Source organism: Capra hircus, chromosome 7 (assembly GCF_001704415.2).
Source record: "Capra hircus breed San Clemente chromosome 7, ASM170441v1, whole genome shotgun sequence".
In the NCBI taxonomy this organism is placed as follows: Eukaryota; Metazoa; Chordata; class Mammalia; order Artiodactyla; family Bovidae; genus Capra; species Capra hircus.
In genome coordinates, this window is record NC_030814.1 from 95,341,347 (window position 1) to 95,355,500 (window position 14,154).

At 54.6% G+C, this 14,154-nt stretch overlaps 1 protein-coding gene across 9 annotated transcripts in view; it reads left to right on the forward strand.

Moving 5' to 3' along the window:
* Positions 1–14,154, forward strand: part of SMARCA4 (SWI/SNF related, matrix associated, actin dependent regulator of chromatin, subfamily a, member 4) — an 89,787-nt gene that overhangs the window by 57,275 nt on the left and 18,358 nt on the right. For 4 of the 9 annotated variants that reach the window (XM_018051090.1, XM_018051092.1, XM_018051091.1 and 1 more), the window contains exons 24-30: positions 368–534; positions 3,302–3,465; positions 5,541–5,768; positions 6,073–6,171; positions 6,438–6,515; positions 7,149–7,367; positions 11,683–11,945. In XM_018051090.1, the coding sequence (XP_017906579.1) occupies positions 368–534; positions 3,302–3,465; positions 5,541–5,768; positions 6,073–6,171; positions 6,438–6,515; positions 7,149–7,367; positions 11,683–11,945 (1,218 nt within the window). The remainder of the gene's footprint in view (positions 1–367; positions 535–3,301; positions 3,466–5,540; positions 5,769–6,072; positions 6,172–6,437; positions 6,516–7,148; positions 7,368–11,682; positions 11,946–14,154) is intronic. The other 5 variants (XM_018051093.1, XM_018051098.1, XM_018051096.1 and 2 more) reach the window with 3 other exon arrangements.

Below are 14,154 nucleotides of genomic sequence, written 5' to 3' on the forward strand. Positions count from 1 at the left end.
GTTTGATCTCCAGTCAGGAAGATCCCCTAGAGAAAGAAATGGCAAGTATTCTTGCCTGGAGAATCCCAAGAACAGAGGAGCCTGGTGGGTTATAGTCCATAGAGTCAGAAAGTTGGACATAACTGAGCGATTAATACTTTGACTTGACTTAGGGTGGCCTGAGTTTATTTTAGTTGAATTGGAATGGCTCTGCTGAAACTTTGGGGGCTGGGTAGTCTGCCAAGGGAGACATTCACGTGCCCCTGGACCTGGTGGCCAGCCCACCGAGGACTGGTCAGGTAGTGGGTGGGAACACATGTCCTCTGCCCGCCTTCAGGGCACTGTGGTTCACGTCCTGTGTGTCCTTCCCCGCCCCAACCCTCTCCAGGCTGGACCTGTACCGAGCCTCAGGGAAATTCGAGCTGCTCGATAGAATTCTTCCCAAACTGCGGGCCACCAACCACAAAGTGCTGCTCTTCTGTCAGATGACCTCCCTCATGACCATCATGGAAGACTATTTTGCATATCGCGGCTTCAAATACCTCAGGCTCGATGGTGAGTGTGGCCGGGGAGAGGAACGTGTTTGAAAGGGCCTTCTTACTCACTGCTGCCGAAACTTCTGGTGGGTTTGCCCTCCCCTGTGAGGCAGGGCAAGGCCCAGAGATTCCAGGTCTAATGTTGGGAGTGGACACAGTGGCATGCTCAGTGACGCAGGCTTGTGGGACTGGGAGGGGTCCTGGGAATGTTGTGCTGGTCTCCTGAACACAAGGCTTAAAGTCCTTGCGCCGTAACACTGGGTCCAGTGGCTAACGCCTACCCCATAGACTAATTTTAGTGGGAAGTGACAGAAACTTATATCCTGTGGGCGTAGGGAAGAAAGCCTTAATAGATTCACATAACTGAACTTTAAGGGTAAGCTTGCCTCAGGCACAGCCGGATCCAGGTACCCAGTTGGTGTTAGAGGAGCTTTTCTGGGGCTCTCGGCTCCTTTGTCCTTCACGTTGGCTTCACTGTCAGGCATCCCTTCCAGGCTTTCCTTCCACCCACAGAAATTGGGGTGTCCCCAACACTGGGCAGGCACAATGTCCCCGCAGAGAAGCAGCTTGTCTTTTCCCCCAGGGGTCTGGAGTGAGCTTTCATTCGACTGCTGTGAGCGACATGCCCCCCTCTCCACTGCCCTGGTGGCTCTGGAGCTGAAATTGGACCTATCCATGCCAGAACCACAAGCACTGGGAGAAGCAGGAAAGGGCGGGATGGAGGGATCCAGATGTTGCAGGGGTGATGGAGCGTGTCCATTGGGAACCACACTGGCCTGTGACCATCAGAAGCCCAGTTCCTGCCTTGCCAGCACAAGGGAGTCCGGCAGAGGTGGGGCTGAGCACAGCGCTGACAGTGTGCAGGACTCCTGATCCGACACGTGTCAGCTGACCAGGACGGCCCTAGAGGGAGCCCCTCACTCTCCGTAAGATGGAGTGAATGGGGCTCTCAAGAAAAAATGGACTTGGGGGAACTTCCCTGGTGGTCCAGTGGCTAAGACTTCACCTTACAACGCAGGGGGTGCAGGTTCAATCCCTGGTCGGAAGCTAAGATTCCCATGTGCCTTGGGACCCCCAAAACTAAACATAAAACAGAAGCAACACTGTAACAGATTCAGTAAGGACTTTTAAAAAACTAATTCACATCAAAAAATAACATTTGGAAAAAGAGACTTGAAACCCACTGGGGTAAACACAGGTAAGAAGCGTGGGGTAGACCACATTTTTGCAAGACTTTGTCTAAGCTCGGTACCAGCTGCATCCATCCATGGCTGGACACCCCAAACCTCTCTGCCCCTGCTGTGTGTTTCTTGGTGCCTCTCATGGTACTGTGGGTTTTCAGACCATTAACTTGTGATCGCTGGGTGGACCTGTCCGTCGGAATTGGCCCTCCCCACTCCCGCCCAGAACCTTTGCTGCATCTCCGTCTTGCCTTCTTTCAGCTGTTCTTAGAATTCCATCCAGGGTAACCTTTACAAACACAGCTTTGGTCAGGTGATCACGTGCCCTGAGGCTGAAAGCTGCATCCCTGTCAAGGCCCCGTGTGGCGTCAGTGCTGGCCTCTGTAGGGTCTGAGCTTTCACAATGGTGACACCGCCCCCTAGTGGACAGGCCGAGAGCATGTTCCCACCCACCCGAGTATCTGTCCACTTGCCCCCCAACCCCTTTTTCTCTCCATGACAAGAGTCCTCTGTGTAAGTGAGGACATCCGTTTGCTGGACCATGGTTGCGTCTCTAGCATTTCATGTGGTCACTGCCACATGGGTGGAAACTGGGAAAGAAATTCCTGGTGGTCCAGTGGTTAGGACTCTATCTTCCTGCTGCCAGAGGCATGGGTTCAGTACCTGGTCAGGGAACTAAGATCCCACAGGCCTCTCTGCCCCCCGCCCCCCAGAAGGAGTGGCAAAGGGTTGGGTAGCTCAGTGACATGGGGAGCGGAACCTTCTGCTGTCAGAGTGCTGAGAGTGAGGGTACAGCCAGGGGTACCGGAGCAGCCCCTTGACCCGGCCCTGCCCAGCCATGCCTGAGGCCTGAGCCCCTCCTAGGAGCCAGGACAGCCCAGGCGCCATGGCCCTTGGGCCTCTGTGCTGTTCATCCTGATGTGTAGGCGAGTCGCTAGAAGCAGCACCGAAAATGACACCTGGTTTCACCAGAGGCACCTCTGCTTTGAGTTGATAGGAGCCTGAGGAGCTTAGATGCCCCTCTGAGGATCATGCTCGGGGCCCTCACATTCGAGTTGCTGTGGCTTCATGAAGCGGGGAGCCATCCTGCCCAGAGACATATCCCCATTGTACAGTCCCCTGTGCTTGCCTGTGTAGACGGTTCCCCTTGTGAATGGAGAAAACCCACCACAGGGGCGTGGAGGCAGGCTCCAGCCTCTGACCAGTCGCTCGTTACCCTGGCAGCACCGTGTGTCCACCCAGAGGCCCCTCGTGGGTTCGGAGAGGCGCGCTGACACAGCACCGCTGCAGCGTCACCCAGATAGCTGGTTACAGCAGCACTCGGGCCAGCCTGTTGCCTGGCTGTCTGCTGGGTCCCAGCCCTGTGCTGCAGCGCCTGCCTGTCTAGTGCCTGCAGCAACCCCCGTTCACACGGCGGCGCTCCTTTTCTCCTGGGGTGGGCAGACTGGCAGTCAGCGGTGTCAGCCAGATCTGAGTTGCTCGTCAGTCATGGTCCACAGCCATTGGTTGGGAGGCGGTGGGCGTGGGCGCCGCTCCCTGATGCAGGTGTCCCTCTGTGTCTCCTCCCTTGGTTTCCCTGCTAACCCTGGTCTACCTGCCCGGCAGGAACCACAAAAGCGGAGGACCGGGGGATGCTGCTGAAAACCTTCAACGAGCCCGGCTCCGAGTACTTCATCTTCCTGCTCAGCACCCGGGCTGGGGGCCTGGGTCTGAACCTCCAGTCGGCTGACACTGTGATCATATTTGACAGTGACTGGAACCCCCACCAGGTAACAGCGTGCACCCCCTGGCAGTGACCGTGCCCCTGGTGTGAGTGTCCAGCGGCCTCCTGACCTTTTCCGAGAGCCCTGGCAGTGCCTGGAGAGAGGTGCAAAGGGCAGTTTCTCAAAAGCAAACTAATTCTTTGCTCTGATTATGAAAAAATACGTTTCACCATTAGTTTAAAATTTTTTTCTGAAAATTCCCCGGCTGTCCAGTGGTTAGGACTCCACGCTTCCACTACTGACGGCCTGGGTTCAGTCTCTGGTCTGGGGACTGAGCTCTCACAAGCTGCATGGCACCTTCCAAAAGAAGGGGGAGAAAAACAATCCTGGCATCCCGTAGATGTGCAAAGAAAATGGAAAATGGCCCAGTCCTCTGGGCTGGAAGTAAGGGTCCCGTTAGTCCTGGGGCCCTTCCTGGCTGTGTCCTGGCCCAGCCCTCACGCCGGCCCCCTTCACGGGGGCTCCTTTGTGTGCTCCATGCGCTGCTGCCCTGATGGCTTGTCTGCGCGCCTGCACGGGGCTCCATGCCGGTAGTTCTTTCAAACGCAAGTACCAGTTACTGGAAGAAACAAATGGAAGTGTGCGTTTTTTCCCTTCCCTGCCGTTCCCATCTACTCTGAGCACACGCCAGCCTCTGCCTCTGTACACACAGACGCTCTGGCTTTGGCATGAACCTGCCGTGTTCCAGCGCGTGTCTCTTCCTGCCACCAGCTGGTGTGTTCACATTTCCATGCCAGTGCACCAGGCCTCTCCCCAGTGCATCCTCAGCGGCCAGCCTTCCTGGTGTATGGCGGCCCCAGGCCTTTTAGCTCAAACCCCAGTTGGCAGGTGTCCAGGTTCTTGTTTCTCGGCCTGACCGCTATCCTCTCATGGAGCCCTCTTGTCCCTCCCTCGGAGCACCGGCCAGGCCCAGGCTGACCAAGAACTGGGGTATCTCAGCCCACTGGCCTGTCCCTGTCGTGTTCTTGTTGGTTCTGCCAAACTGGCCTCCACCAGGCTGCCCAGCTCTCGCTCCTGTTGACGGTGTGAGTGTGCCCTTCCCCACGCTCAGTGGCTCTAGTTATCAGCGTGGGAACCATAGCCTGTATGCCAGCGAACGTCTGGGGTGGTCACTGCCGTCAGCCTGGGTTGGAGTGGTTCCCACCCGGACTTCATGGCTGGCCTGTTTGCTAAGAGGTGGTGGGGCTGTTTTCCCCATCAGCAGGCAGCTGGGGGAGAGGCCTCTGTGGAGCCCCTCCTCCACACTGGGAGGCATTGGAGGTCATGAGACACACGGCAGGGCCAGGGTGTATCGTGAGGTGCTGGTCCTCCCTGCCAGGAATCACACAGGCTGACCAGGAGGCCGAGCCGTGGGGGCAAGCCACGCTTGTCCACCAGGTGTGGCTTCTGCTGCCCTGTGGGGTGCAGATCTCCAGGTCAGCTCCACGCAGCCCCAGACCCAGGATTCCGTAGGCACTCTCCTGTCTCTGCACTGGGCTCACGGGGTGACACAGATCGTGTTGGCACCGCGCCTCCCACTCTACTGGCGTTTGCTCCACACCAGGCACTGGGCATCCGTTGCCCGTTGGCTCCTCACACACACAGTAGCCATGAGAGGGGCTGCTGTTAGCAGTGGCTCCCAAGGCTAGACTGGTGGGACCTGGGCCCGGCGTTGCCTGGCAAGGAAGCAGCAGGGCCCCCAGTCAAACCAGGCATCGACCAGGAATGGTGCGCAGCTTCGGCATCATCCTGTAAACAGTGCTGTCGCGTAATGTGGCCCCACCTAGGGGGCCTAGTCACAGCGATGGGCCCCCATGCAACTGTGACAGGAGCTTCTCAGGAATATAACCCCTCTGGCGGCCTTTTAAAACCACGCTTTCTTCCCGAGTGTCTGCCAAGTTCCACTTAAGGTAGAAAGAGACGCTTTTGCAGGATCTCAGGGTGAAGCCCCCTTGGCGCAGGCTCCAGGTCTCGTTCCTAAGTTTCCTGGCTGTGCAGCTGCTGGCCAGCGAGTGCCTCTGTGTCTCTCAGCAGCATCCAGTGTCCCGACTCCCCCTTAACCATCTGGGGCTGATAGCATCTCCCCCCACCCCCGCCCCCAGGACCTGCAGGCGCAGGACCGTGCCCACCGCATCGGGCAGCAGAACGAGGTGCGTGTGCTCCGCCTGTGCACGGTCAACAGCGTGGAGGAGAAGATCCTGGCCGCGGCCAAGTACAAGCTCAACGTGGACCAGAAGGTGATCCAGGCTGGCATGTTTGACCAGAAGTCCTCCAGCCACGAGCGGCGCGCCTTCCTGCAGGCCATCCTGGAGCACGAGGAGCAGGACGAGGTGAGCGCAGCACTGGCCCCGACCCCCTCCCCAGCGTGAGTGGTGGACGCATGAGCGGCTTTCGTTTTTGTTTTTTTTTTACCTTTTTTTGCACTTTTTCTTTTTCTTTTTTTGTTTTTTTTTTTTGCATCCCTTTGGAGTAAAGGGAGTGTGGGCTGAAAGGAAAGACGATGAGTATACTTGCTTTTTCTTTGAAGTGTTTTTTTTTTTAAATTATTATTATTATTAAAAAAACAACAACAACTGCTGGTGAAAGGCGCCGGATTGATAGCCCTGGAGACTGAAGTCCTCTATCTATCCACAGAGCAGACACTGCAGCACGGGCAGCGGCAGTGCCAGCTTCGCCCACACTGCCCCTCCGCCAGCGGGCGTCAACCCCGACTCGGAGGAGCCACCTCTAAAGGTGAGCGGGGTAGTTCAGTCTCCACGCCCATTCAATCCTCGGCTTCTCGGCTGAGACGGCCAGCAGAGGGCCCTGACCCCACGGAGCGTGCGTGTGCGTGTGCGTGTGTGCCTCACCGCTGCCGCGTGGGTCCCCATCCACCGCAGCCGGACCAGGGACTGCCAGCTCCTCTCCCACGGACCGCCGCCGCTCGCCTCCGAGCCCGGCCGCCGCCACCGCCCACCCCGGCCTCCCCGCAGCCGGACTAAACGTGTGACGTCTTGTAGGAAGAAGACGAGGTGCCTGACGACGAGACGGTGAACCAGATGATAGCCCGGCACGAGGAGGAGTTCGACCTGTTCATGGTGAGCGCCGCAGGCACTGGCTTTCCCACCTGCACGGACCGTGGGCCGTGGGGCTCACACGCCCCTCCCTGCCGACACCCGGCAGACCGAGTGACATTGGCGTCCCCAACACTACTGGAGCCGGGGCAGCCCTTCGAGGGGGCTGCAGACAGCACCTAACTGACCCCTCTTTGTCCCGTGGCCTCCTGAGGTCTCCTAAGCGTGTCACAGGGATGGCAGGATACCCGGGCACACCCAGTTCTGCTGGTGCCTATTGTCCTTGAGGCTGTCTCCCTTTCAGAGGGCATCACACTATCCCGGGCCGAAGAGCTGAATCAGGCCTCGGTCTCAGATGTCCCTCGCCCTTCGTGGGTGTGGAATCCAGGGCGTCCTTGGCCTCAGCGGGCCTGTGCCTCCCACTGAGGCTGTCCATGGAACTGCCATCCCATTTCAGCCCTGCTTCCATCATCTCCGAGTCCTTCCCAGTTCTCTCTGCCCCACAGCAGAGTCCCAGCCAGGGTCTGACCTGAGAGCTCGGCCAGTTTGGCCACCGCAAAACCCAGCTACCATGTAACTGGGTCCCCAGGCAGGGCGCCCCGCAAGTGCCTGCCGGCCGTCCCTGTGCTGACACTTCCTTTGCCCCACACCCCACAGCGCATGGACCTGGACCGCCGGCGTGAGGAGGCCCGCAACCCCAAGCGGAAGCCGCGGCTCATGGAGGAGGACGAGCTCCCCTCGTGGATCATCAAGGACGATGCCGAGGTGGAGCGGCTGACCTGTGAGGAGGAGGAAGAGAAGATGTTCGGCCGTGGCTCCCGTCACCGCAAGGAGGTGGACTACAGTGACTCACTGACTGAGAAGCAGTGGCTCAAGGTACATGCTGGAGAGGGCCGGGAGAGGGGCTCAGGCAGCATGGGTTTGGCCGCCGGGTTAGGGGCCTTCACCTAAACCCTGGGCAGCGCCCTTTGGCCATTCTCGACACGAATGACAGCAGCCCTTCACACATGGGCTCAGGTTCACTCAGTTCCTCCTGTTGAAATGGTGGCAGGCACACCCTTGAGGCTTCTGAGCCGCTCAGAACACTCTGCTGCGTAGAGCTGGCCTTTCATGTGTCAGGTTAAAGGAGACTTTTGGTGATCTAGGCAGGGGGCTGGCCAGAGGACCCAGAGCTAAACTAGGGATGTCACATCTCCCTGTGAGATTGTTGGGAGTGCTAATGGGGTCAGGTGCCCTGATCTGGGCACATCATCCCTGGGAGCTGCAGGGAGGAGGGAGCGAGTGCCCCACCCGCTCCCCTGGCACCCCCACACCCCCAGCCCTTGGCTCCCAGGGCCCAGCACTGAGGTCAGTATCTGGGTTACTGTGACACATCAGACCCCACCCCCACCCCAGAGCTCTTGAGTGTAGAGGTGACTATTGAGAGCCCAACCCTCAAATTGTTGTCCCTGAAACAGTACTTGCAGAAGGCAGGTGGCAGCTTTTGGCTACGCCCTGCTGGTTGTCACACCCTGGAATGAGCAGCTGCAGCCCAGGCCTCTGATCACACACCCCGAGGTTCCTCTTGATTAACTGTGGTCTTGGTGCTTCCTCGGCCGTGAGGCCAGGTCTCCTGAGACCTCAGAACACCCAAGATTTGCAAGCTGACCCACTGAGCTATGCACCAGAGGGAGCTGTTGAAGCATGCCAGGCAAGAAGCCTACAAAACTCAGATGAGGCAGCTGGGGTGTCCTGTCCCCAGCCCTCAGCTCGGGGCTCTGAGAGGCAGAACAGAACCTCTGACGTCAGCCCAGCCATAGACCTTACAGCTCCTATGGGACCTCTGCCAGTCCTGGATTGCTAAGGCAGTGGGTGCCCTTGAAAAGGGCCTCCCAGGTGGTTCAGTGGTAAAGAATCCCTCTGCAATGCAGGCAACACAGGTTAGATTCCTGGGTCGGAAAGATCCCCTAGAGGAGGAAATGGTAACCCACTCCTGTATTCTTGCCCGGGAAATCCCATGGACAGAGGAGCCTGGAGGGCTACAGTTCATGGGGTTGCAAAGCATTGGACATGACTGAGCATGCATGTACACCTTAAAAAAAAAAAAAAAACTGCCCACTTGTATATAATAATAATTTATGCACATTTCTTTGTCTACGTATTTTGAAGAATAACTTACATACCACGGAATTCACCCACTTAAGATGCACAATTCAGTGATTTTGGTATGTTCAGAATTGTGACACTGTCATCATAAATGAAGTCTGGACCTTTGTTTTCTCAAAGAAACCCTTTGCTCTCTAGCTATCTTCCCATCCCTTTAAATCCTATAAATAACTTTTGTCCACAAAAATTTTGACTATTCAGGACATTTTCCATGTGTAAAATCATGGAATACATGATCCTTTGATGTCAGGCTTCTTTCACTTAGGAAAATGATGTTTTCCGGGTTCATTTAGATTCTCACACACATCAAGAGTTCATTCTTTTTATGGCCGAATGATACACCATTATGTGGGTATATAGTATAAGACTCGTGTATCCAGTCATCAGGGGATACTCATCACTGGGGTTGTTTCTGTTTTTCGGCTGTTATGAATAACACACTGAATATTTGAGTATACAAATATTGTGGACACATGTTTTGATTTCTCTGGGGTGGATGCCAAGGAGTGGATCATAGGGTCATTCTCTGTTTAACCTTTGAAGGGACAAAACTCTTTTCCGAAGTGAGTGAACCATTTTACACTCCTACCAGCAACACAAGAGGGTTTCAGTTTCTCCACATCCTCACTGATAACTTTTATTTTTTGGCTTTGGCTGTGCCAGGCAGCATGTAGGATCTTAGTTCCCTGACCGGGGATCAAACCGGCACCCCTTACATTTGAAGCTCAGAGTCTTAACTGCTGGACTGCCAGGGAGGTCCTATTTGCCTTTTTGATTCCAGCCATTCTAGTGGGTGTGCAGTGGTATCTGTGGTTTTGAATTGCATTTCCAGGGGGGCTCCTGGTGTCAGGCCCCTTTTCATGTGCTTGTTGGCCATTTGTAGATCTTCTCAAAAAGCCTATTATCAGACATACAATTTGCAGGTATTTTTTCCTGTTCTGTGGGATGGTTTTGGTTTTTGTTTTTCACTGTCTTGACGGTGTCCTCTGTCACACAAAAATTTAAATTCTGATGAAGTCAAATTTGTTTTTCTCTTTTGGCCTGGGTATCATGTCTGAGAGTCAGTCCATTGCCAAATTGAAGGTCACAGAGATTTACCCCTGTGTTTTCTTTCAAGCCTTTTAGAGTGTCAGCTCTTACATTTAGGTCCATGACCCTTTCTGAGTTAACTTTTGCCTGTGGCATGGGGTCAAGGTCCATATCCATGCTTTTGCATGTGGTCTCTGGTCTTCCCAGCACCATTGTTGGAAAGACTATTCTTTGTGCTTGGATAACATCCTTTTTTTTTAGTAGGTCATAGTCAGTAAAATTTGCATTAGTAAAAGAGAGATTTATCCAAAACAGCACTCCTCGGTCTTAGCTGTGGGCGTGGAATTGGCACCGCCTCTCTGGCAGCCACTGTGCCCTGTATGTACACAGACCCTTCAGAGTGTGCCTGCCTCTTTCCCTGCTGTGCTGGCCCACGTGTCTTGGGTGTAGGACCAGAGGCTCCAGTATTGGATTCCAGAGCCTCCTGTAATAATCATCACAGATACAGTGACTTTAACACAACAGGAATGCCACTGCTCACAGTTCCGCAGGCTGGCAGTCTGAAATCTAGGCATCAGCAGGGCTGTGTTCTGTCTCAGGGCTCCTTCCTTGCCTTTTCCAGCTTGTGGTGGCCCCAGCATTCCTTGGCTTGTGGCCACGTCTCTTCAGTCTCGGCCTCCATCTTCACATGGATGTCCCCCGAGTCTCTTTGTATGCCCTTTTCTGTCTCCTGGAGTCTGGTCCACCCTAACAGAGGATGGTCTCATCTCAATCCTTGAGTTACTATGTGTGCAGAGATCCTCTTATCCCATAAGATGGCACTCTGAGGTTCCAGGTAGATACAGATTAGAGGGGACACGCTTCAGCCCACTGAGTGCCCTCCCCTGGGCCAGCCTGCTCTCAGGCCCTCCTGCCCGCTCTGTGCCCCTGTGCTGTTCCTTTAGCCTGGATACCTCCTCCCACCGCCCCCCAGCCCTCAGGTCTGCTGACGTTCCCCACCCTGGGGAGCACTTCCCACCCCTGACCGGGACACATCAGCTGCCGCACCCTCGGAGCACCACCCCCCCTCCCCATGGCACTCTGCACACTTGTCACCCTGTTTGTGGGGGCGTGTGACTGTCTCCCCTCCGCAGGGGGCAGTGCTCAGTGCCTGGCCCCAGTGCCTGGCCCCTACCTGCTCACAGTTGCAGCAAGTCGCTGAGATGAGTAATCAGTACCTCCCCTCCTTTTGGCTCCAGGCCCCCCTCCCATTTCTGACTCCAAGCTCCCCTGGACATGTGTCTTCCTCTCACTGGATGGTCAGATTAGTTACTACCTTTGAGAATTCATCATTCGGAACTATTTTAAAATGACCATTCACTTTCATGTCCTTCAATTCAGCAATTTGACTTCCAGGAATCTATCTGAAAGACAGACAGATGTCTGGTCATGGCATTACTTAAAAACAGCCCACCCCCTCACCCCACCCCACCCCAAGTTGGAAAGAACCTAAATTGCCCAAGAACAGAAGTTCAATGAAGGCCCGCTATGCGAGAAAATACTTAATAGATGTTAAAAATTCTGTTGCAGAAAAACGAGAGGAAATTTATCTAGGACAACTTAGTGAGCGAAACGATGGGCCATGGTGTGGTCTGGGGCTCTATCCCACTGCCACCTTGGTTGTGCACAGACAGGTGGATGGTGGTCCGTCCACCTGTGGGAACGTTCCTGATACCATCGAACTGCACGCTTGACAGTGTTTGAAGCACTTGATTCTGTGGGATGTGGGTCTTAGCGCAATTGTTTAATAACATGGCAGGTCTGGTTGACCAGGTCACCTCCCGGTGGAGGGCTGACAGGCACCCACTCTTTGCAGCTGTGCACCATGAGACTGTGACTCTTCAACTTGTCACAGACGCCGTATGTCCATGAAGGACGGGGTTGGGGAGGCAGAGCTGTCCCCCACTGGGCCCCCGGGTCTGCGCGCGGCCTCTGCTTGTCGACCTCGGTGCTGGCTGTCCTATTTTTACCACTATTGACCCTGAAGGCCATCGAGGAGGGCACGCTGGAGGAGATCGAAGAGGAGGTCCGGCAGAAGAAATCGTCACGGAAGCGCAAGCGAGACAGCGACGCCGGCCCCTCCACCCCAACCACCAGCACTCGCAGCCGCGATAAGGACGACGAGAGCAAGAAGCAGAAGAAGCGCGGCCGGCCACCTGCTGAGAAGCTCTCCCCTAACCCGCCCAACCTCACCAAGAAAATGAAGAAGATCGTGGATGCTGTGATCAAGTACAAGGACAGGTAAGTGGGGGCTCCGGGGGGGCCCTGTGAGCCCACTGCCTCTCCACAAGCTCTGGTTGGTTCTCTGTCTCAGAGTCTCTGCCCTCGTGGGACATGACATTCACGTCCTGGAAGAGGGGAGACAGTGTCAGCCGTGATGAGAGAGCAGGAAGGTGACCTTTGAGAGGAGCCCTGAGGAGGGCAGGTCGGGCCCTACAGTGTGGTGAGCAGAGGACAAGGGTGTCTGCTGTGATGGAGGCCCATCACGTGGCCAGTGGACCGTGGTGAGGAGGCTCCTGTGGCTGGAGCAGAGAGCCAGTGGGTCTCCTATAGACACCTGTCCCCCACCCTCACTGCCCTCTTCCCATCTGCTGTAGTCTCCCTGGGCCATCGCAGGTCAGCCGCTTGTTGAGAAGACATAGACCTGGGTCCCTGCCCTCAGAGAGATACCAAATAGAAGACTGTGTGCCTTCTGCTTCAGTGAGGGTCCTGAGTGGGTCAGGAGCTCTCAAGAAAAACAGGGACTTTTCCTGGTGGTCCAGCAGTTAAGGCTCTGTGCTACCTTGCAGGGGACACGGGTTCAATCCCTGGTCAGGGAACTAAGATCCCACATGCTATGTAGTGTGGGCTAGGGGGAAAAAAAGATGGAAAAAGCAGAATAAGAAAATCGTGGCTCTCACAGCCCTCCCAGGAGATGCGTGCGTGTCCTGCCCACCCAGGGCAGGTTGTGTGCAGGTACGCAGCGCAGCCAGGGTCGTCCTTCAGCCCCCCAGTGTCCATTCTGCTTCCTGCTACATCCAGGTCGATAAGGCTGTCCCCATGGCAGGAAGGCTTGAATTTATAGCAGTGCTTAGCAGTTAGTCACAAGCAAAGTGGGGGAGGGAATAGTGTCAAGGTGTGAGCCCAGGGGTCATCCCTTGGAGAAACTGTTAGCGTGAATTTTAGGGTGAGTAGTGACTGTTACAGAACCCAAATAAAGGATGCAAATTGTGCTAAGAATTTTCCATCATTAGAAGAGAAACAAAGGATGAAGTGGAGAAGAGGCAGATTCAAGTTCAGCTGCTGGACCTAAGAATGTAACCTGTGTCATTGTTGAGAACAAAACATCAAGCTCATTTGGACACTTCACCTCTGAGGCAGATTCCACAAAGAAAAAGAAATGTAGAGAAACCATTATTCAAAATACGGAATGTACAAAAATCCAATGAAAACGACAGACCCTGGTCTTTTCTTCCTAATAATAATCTTCCAAAAGAACCTTGTTAGAATCGAGAAAACAAAGACCCTTGGAGGTCAGTAGGGAAGGATGGGTTTTTCTGAACGTCATGCAGGTTGCTAGCATATCCAGACAGAGAAGATGAACCTTGACCTCTCCCTTCACTGCACACATGTATTAATTTTAAATGGATGATAGACAAATGTGATGTAAATGAGCTGTGTTTCAGTAAAGGTTTTTTTTTTTAATGTGAAAAGAGCAACATGGGAGAAAATCTTCATGGCCTAGAAGGAGGCTAGACTTCTTCAGGAGGTCAGAAACGCCACTAGCAATAGAAGACTCTTAAGTGAGACTTCACTAAAGTTAAAAACATCTATTCATTAGAAGACACCCTCTTAACAGATGGTGAAAATTGTTACAGACATGGAAAGGAAAATCAGATTTTAAAACAGGCCAAAAGGAACTTCCATGATGGTCCGTGGTTAAGACCTTGCGCTCGCTTCCAATGCAGGGAGCACAAGTTTGATCCCAGGTGGGGAAACTGTAAGATTCTATGTGCCATATGGAGTGACCTTAAATAAATAAAAATAAAATGGGCAGGAACTTCCCTGGTGGTCCAGTGGTCAAGAATCTGCCTGCCAGTGCACGGGACATGGGTTGGATCCCTGGTCCGGTAAGATCCCACCTGCCACGGAGCAGCTAAGCCTGTGTGCCCCAACTGCCAGTCCTGGACTGTTAAGCCCGTGCTCTGCAACAAGAGAAGCCACCACAGTGAGGAGCCCAAGCACCCCAGCTAGAGAGTGGAGAAAGCCCATGCACAGCACTGAGGACCCAGCACAGCCAGAAGTTTAAAAATAAGCAAAACGGGCAAAAGGCGTGAGCATACACCTCCCAGAAGAGGATGCCTTGATGACCAGTCAGCATATGAAAAGGTGTTCTGATCACCACACGAACGTCATGACCACAAGGAAACGTACAAGTGGGTGGGAGTGACGTGCCCCCTCATGTGCCCCA